At 40.9% G+C, this 6,355-nt stretch overlaps 1 protein-coding gene across 1 annotated transcript in view; it reads left to right on the forward strand.

Moving 5' to 3' along the window:
* Positions 1 to 5,331, forward strand: part of LOC108571820 — a 90,233-nt gene extending 84,902 nt beyond the window's left edge. The window contains exons 3-5 of the mRNA XM_017933961.1: positions 3,705 to 4,012; positions 4,445 to 4,781; positions 5,155 to 5,331. Coding sequence (XP_017789450.1) covers positions 3,705 to 4,012; positions 4,445 to 4,781; positions 5,155 to 5,331 — 822 coding nt within the window. The remainder of the gene's footprint in view (positions 1 to 3,704; positions 4,013 to 4,444; positions 4,782 to 5,154) is intronic.
* Positions 5,332 to 6,355: the final 1,024 nt, after the last annotated feature.

Consider the following 6,355-nt stretch of genomic DNA (forward strand, 5'->3'; position numbering starts at 1 on the left):
TTATTTCAATATCCTATTCGACAAGTCTGAAGAACAACGATGACTAAAATTCAAATGTTTATTTCCCTAAACCTTCAAAATAATTTCGAAATACTTTATTCGAATCGGAGTATTCCAAGTCAGTATCGCTAATTGAAGAAATTATTTGATTGTATTTCAAAGAACCGAAAGGAGAATATTTAAAGTCTGATATTAAATGTCTAGCAAGTACCAGTAATTGGTAAAATGATTTATATTTGTTTTAAAAGGAAAATTTCTAATAGGTATTAGTTCAAATGAATTGTTATTCAGTCTATTGTATTGAAATTGTATTGAAATTCTAATTGATTCTAATGTATACAAGTGTTACAAGAAGGCTGAGTGTGTACAGGGTGGACATAGACTAGCTAGTAGCCCCCGACCACTCTATTCACGTCTCAGAACCTTCAGGTCAAAATACGCCGCGAAGTGTCTAGGGCCCAGTATAAAGGGTGAATAAGTTCGCGGGACATCGGAGGGTCCTTATATACCTGCGGTACCCTCTCCCCAAAGTCATTAGCAAAATCGTCGGTTAGGTCAGGCGGGAGATTTTCGCGGGAGATTCTCGTTATCGTAACACGGTATAATTTATCAATTTTCACAATTTTATTAAAAATTTATACTTCCGACAATTTGTTATAACATTGCATATAACAATTTATACGTTTTTACAGTATTCTTCAATGGAAACATAGGTTTTAGCGTTCTCGTTACTTACTCGTGGTTAAATTAATTTCGTAGGGATTAAAAATCAGGTTGACCTGTGGTCGTAGATTAAAAATAATCATAGTACAGTTACATTTATCGTGTTAAATAATTCCTTTTACACGAATCAAAAATGTATTCATCGTTTGTTTGTTATAATACCGTGAAATGAATTATAGTACACATTTTCTCTATTCACACTGAATTTAAAGATTATAACGATTAAAAATCAAGTTGACCTGTGGTCATTTATCAAGAATAATCATAATAAAGCTGAAATTATTGTGTTAAATGATTTTTTTAATACGATTTAGGAATTTATTCAACGTTTGCTTGTTACAATACCATGAAATAAATTATATTATACGTTTTCTATATTTACACTAAATTTATCGTTCTATTTACATGTCATAACAATTATAACTACACGTTATGCTGCGTCCGTTTGTTTTTTCTGTGCAGTTCAACGTAATTTACTTAAATTTACGTTGCGAGACAGTATAATGTTTACAATTCTACCTAAATTTTTGAAATTCAGAAAACTCAGGTAAACTTCCATTGCATTTAAACGATATTCTCCACCAAACTGGACAAACTGTCACTAGTTTTTTTTTTACGTGGAGGTAGGCCGACTCTATGTGATAAACAATTGGCAACCAAACGGTGGCTCGCTAAAGCGATATATTATGAAATGAAATTAATCACTCAATAAGTTTTAACGTTAGATTGTTTCCTCGATATGGCCATGGTGGTCATCAGTGACTGGAGTGCCTCAAATGTTTAGAATAATTAAAATAAAATAAATGTTGTCAACTAAAAATTTTGAACGTCATAGCTAGCTAGACATTATTTTCAATTGAAAAAAAAAATTATAAAGCATAATACAATAATCCTATACTTAAAATGTATTTTCTTGTGGCCACCTGACAGCAACCTGTAAATCTGTCGTGAACGTGTTAATAAGTAAATGTTGTTCAAATTATATCGTGTTTGATATCATTTTCATCAGAAAAATCTCATCAATATGTTAAGAAAAATTTCTGGATAAAAAAACGTAAAATTAATAAAGTTGATATTTAAATCGCTTGGTTGCCTCGACTCACGTTTCATGCTTATCTTTTATTCGCTGTCCTTGTCTACGTTCGGCAAAATGTAGTCCACGACTCTACGAGTGTCAGGTTTAACTTCCTTGCGGTCTGACACTTGTGGAGAATATACTATACTTGAGACCCTGCTCGAACTGAGAAATCGACATTTATAATTCAAGGGATGTCCAGCACGTTCGGTGACACGGGCAAAGTGTAAAAGTTACCGGGAGAGAAGGTGGAACGTAGTTCTCTCGGAAATATGGTTCATTTTTAAGCGCGGTGACGCGCAACCGGATGAAAAATGGATCGTACACGAAGAAGTTCCTACTCCCGGTACGCCGAGATCATTACCTGGAAGACGAACAGTGATTGCAGTTTGTTCTTCGCCTTCCTTTTTAACCTCGATAGAACGAGAGGAAGCGTTTATAAACATCGTTCGAGATGTTGTTTAAACTTTCGAGGACAGCGATTTTTCCATTGAAAAGTTGCATTTTTTAATGTAAAATTCACACGTGTTCTGCCAGGGCAGGCCCAACTAAAGGTTAACCCTTGGCGTACTGTGTCGGAGTCACTTTTCACCCTCTTTTTGGAGAGTTTCGAATACTTACCATCGCTACCACAAAATCACAACGAGAAGTGTAGAAACAAAGAACACGCGAATTAGTTTTTTTAGAAAGCTCCGAGGAAGAAAGACTCTCGATTATTTATTATTTCGTAATAACTGTTTCGAGCTCGAGTGATCGTCGCTGCGTTAGTAGAACATCTGTGAGGAACTCCGTCGACCAGGAATGTGTGATTTAGCGGAATTAAGCAGAGTTTCGGTCGACTGGAAACGTTGAAAAATAGTACACGACAGAGATGTGAGAAGTAAATTTGAAAGGTGGACAGTGGAGGTATGAAGTCGAACGGAGAACTATGCTCGGTATGCGTGCACTTAATTGAAGCAAAAGAGAAACACAGATGCAATAAAGCAGCGCGCGACCGCAGCACAGGCCGTAATGCGGTCTACGCAAACCCTCGAGGGCTTCCTAATTAATTCCAAATTACGGTCAGATCGAAAATGCATTACAGTTAGGTCGGAGGTGCAGTTGTCTGCCCTCGCAGCTTCCTCTTGATACGATCTTTCGACTAATTACCGTGCTGCGAGCAACTCCACTACCTACACTTGCTCCTCCACGCAAATTTCCCCATTATCTTCCCTGCAACGGTCTCTTTCACCCTTTCTCTTCTCTCCTTCGACTAAATCTTTCGTTTCTTTTTCTAGAAATTTCTCGCGTAGGAATATAGGAATATACAGTTTTGTCTCTGAACACCCTTCGTCTTTTGCATTCACTTCTTGCAATCCTTTTTTCGCTCTTGTCTTTCGTACTCGCTTACACTCGGTCGCGACGTCGCTCTTATCACGCACGCATTTTCTCTTGTCTTTCATACTCGCTTAAACGCGCTCAAGCTCGATCCCAGATTTGTACACGCATTCGCACCGATTTTCGGTCGCGACGTCGCTCTCATCGGTGAGTGTGAAATAAGTAACTAATTATTTAATTTAACGCGTGAACAATGACGCGAATAAAGAAATAATTGCCGATCTATCGTATCACGCCACCACTGCGCCCTCATTCCAAACCTCCTTCAGCACATCGTTGCTTCTCCACTCTGCCCAAACATTCTGATCTCACAATTTTTCCATCGATATCCATCTCGCGAAAGAGGCTAATTTGTATCCCCCGGTTCGTTCGTAACGAGCCAGGCATGATTAATCGAAGTTTCCGGGCTGATGTGTAAGTTGCTGATTAATTTAACGTCGATAAAGCGTGGCGTTCACGTTCACATGGAGAGGACACGCGAAAGCATAAATTAGCCAAAGTCACTCAGCGAGTAACATGATTATTTCAGGAGGACCTGGTGGCACGGTTGACGAGGGAGAAGGCTGAACAGCTACGAACATTGTCCTCGCAGCTGCTCCTCTTCGAGTCGAGACTCTGTCGGAAGCAGAAAGAGATCGAGGCTAGTCTGGCGCAACGAGAATCGATTATTCTCAGACAGCAGAGGGTTATTCGACAGTTGCAGAGCAGATTGGCGGAAAGAAGCACGGGTACGAGGGATTCGCCACCCTGCGATGCTCTCGATAGATTGGACAGCCTTGGCGACAGCGACAGCGCTGTCGTTCTCGAGGAAGCAGCCGATGATCTTGCACCACCTAGGTACATATCACTTTTTATTATAATTATCGAAAAGTCTACCGATGCTCGACGTACGATTTATTTTCCTGACTGCGTCTAAGCGTCAGCTATCTATCGTTTCGGTACAATATTAAGCAAGAAGAGCTGCAATCTTCGGCTTGACAAACGAAACGGAAAATTGGAATTGAAGTGAATTTTTCTTACCGATGTAGCTGTTTTTATCTGTAGCAAGGGGTTAATTAAAGTGCACTCTCTTTGCTTTCACGTTGAAACAACATTTTATTCAAAGGTTCAGCTCGCACTCGTGCTTGTTTCTTGAAAAGGCATAGATAGCAGGAACGTTCCTATTTATTATCGTTAAAGACACCCCACGCACACAGCTATTCAAATAGAAGTTTGAAAAGTTCTCTCACCCCGGTGAATCACGTGTGAAAGGTGTCGACACGTTTGCAGATTCCGCTCGAACATCACCGACGTGACGGTGATCCGATCAGTGTCGGACGCGGTCGAGCCATCGAGCAAGTACTCGTCTATGCGACGGTGCAACGGTTTCCTCAGGCGGCCGGAGATCCTGGAGACGGTTTATTCCGTGGAGGAGGATGGAGACAGCGAGAACAATCAGGACCCGTCCGAATCCACGGAGAATTCCGAGTGCGAGGAGAGACGAGCGAAAAACTTGGGGAACGGAAAAGGCAGGCTTCAGGATTTGTACGGCAGCTTCGAGAGACTCGCTCAAGAGGCGGATTCACCGCCAAGCGAGAGACCTCGGGACGAAAGTCAGCAAGCGCAAGTAAGGACCAAATTGAATATCTCTCCCTTTCTTCCTTCCAACGTTGTCTCAGCTTCGATTTGCATACGCAGCTAAGCCACCTTTCGACCTTCTTCTCCTTTCTCCGTTGATCGGCGCAGAAGAAGCAAGAGGGAGCGTAGAACACTTTTCCTCTTTTTGAACGAATAAACCTGCCCGTTAAGAAATTTTAAGTGAAAAAATTCTGACTTACTCTACCGGGCACTCTGCTCGTTTCTTCAAAGAGCCTTGTATCAATTGCGTAGATTTGGTTCGTTCGAAAATTCGAAAGATTTTCGTTATTTTCGTGGCTGCTGCAGACGTAGTTGAAAGTCTTGAGAGGAGATACAGCGGATGAATCCCGGCTATTTTTCAGGTCACGTACAACAGGGTAATGAGCAATCACCGATCGGTAACGAAGCCAAAAGACGTGAAATACAAGAGGATAAACAAGGCGAAATCGAAGAGTCTGGAAGAATTGAGGGGACGACTGCGAAATTGGGTGGAGAAGGGGAACAAAATTGCTATATCGTTGGATCAATCTTACGCCTGAACCCGCGTACCTCTTGAAAGTATATAGAAATTCTCGCAAACGGCGATCGCGATCAGTTATGATCGCCGTGGTTGTAATTTCATTGAAATTCTCATCGCTCCATGTGATATTTACTGTAGTGTTTCAAGAATTAATTAGGAACCTAACGCAATTCGTATTGCGAGACACACGTTGTGCGTGAAATATTTTCAAACACTTGTGATATATATAAATGATTTTATTGTAATACGACCACGTTATCTAGTGATAATTATCGTCCCGATTGCGAGACGGCATATTAAGGGTCGATCGGGGGAGGCGAGATAAATCGAGAGAGAATTGTTACTCGTATACGTAGAAACGAGAGGCTAATCTTGGCGAAAGATATTTTTTCCCTCTCCTCCTGTATCTTCCCTGAAAGAAAAAAAAAAAAAAAAGAAAAAGAAACGTATAAGCGTAAATAACTTGTGTTGTCGGAAAACCGCATTGCCAAATTATATGGCGTACAATCTGCATCCCTGTACGATACTACGCTGCAAAAACTCTCTTCTTTTCGACCGGATACAGGAATACACAGTATACACGCGTATAATTGAGCCGAATCTTTCTTATTGTATCTTTCTTCTTTCCTGCGAAAAACCCGCAGCACCGCGTTCTTCGCCAAATCCGCCATGTTTGACCGCCACGTTTAACGACGATCGTAACGGCGTTCTAACCTTAAAACGGATCCCTTTCGTCAATTACGACCATCGTGCTATCGGTTGATCGACGCGACGATATAATCTGGAACAAGCTATCGAACGATACACGCCCGATCACATTGTCGAAACTGGCCTGAGCTCAATTTTTTAAGCACTCTAGAGAAATTGATCAAGTACCGTCGATATATCGCTATGTCGCGTCACGTTTTCCTCTGCCTACACACACGTACACCTCTGCGCACCTACGTACACAATTTATCTATAAAGAAAAAGAGAAAAAAAAAAGTTTACAATGCATAAAATGCGAAACTTGATATTTTCGAGTGTCTTCGAGAGATAATCTT

This window comes from Habropoda laboriosa, unplaced genomic scaffold (assembly GCF_001263275.1).
Source record: "Habropoda laboriosa isolate 0110345459 unplaced genomic scaffold, ASM126327v1 scaffold99, whole genome shotgun sequence".
NCBI classification, from domain to species: Eukaryota; Metazoa; Arthropoda; class Insecta; order Hymenoptera; family Apidae; genus Habropoda; species Habropoda laboriosa.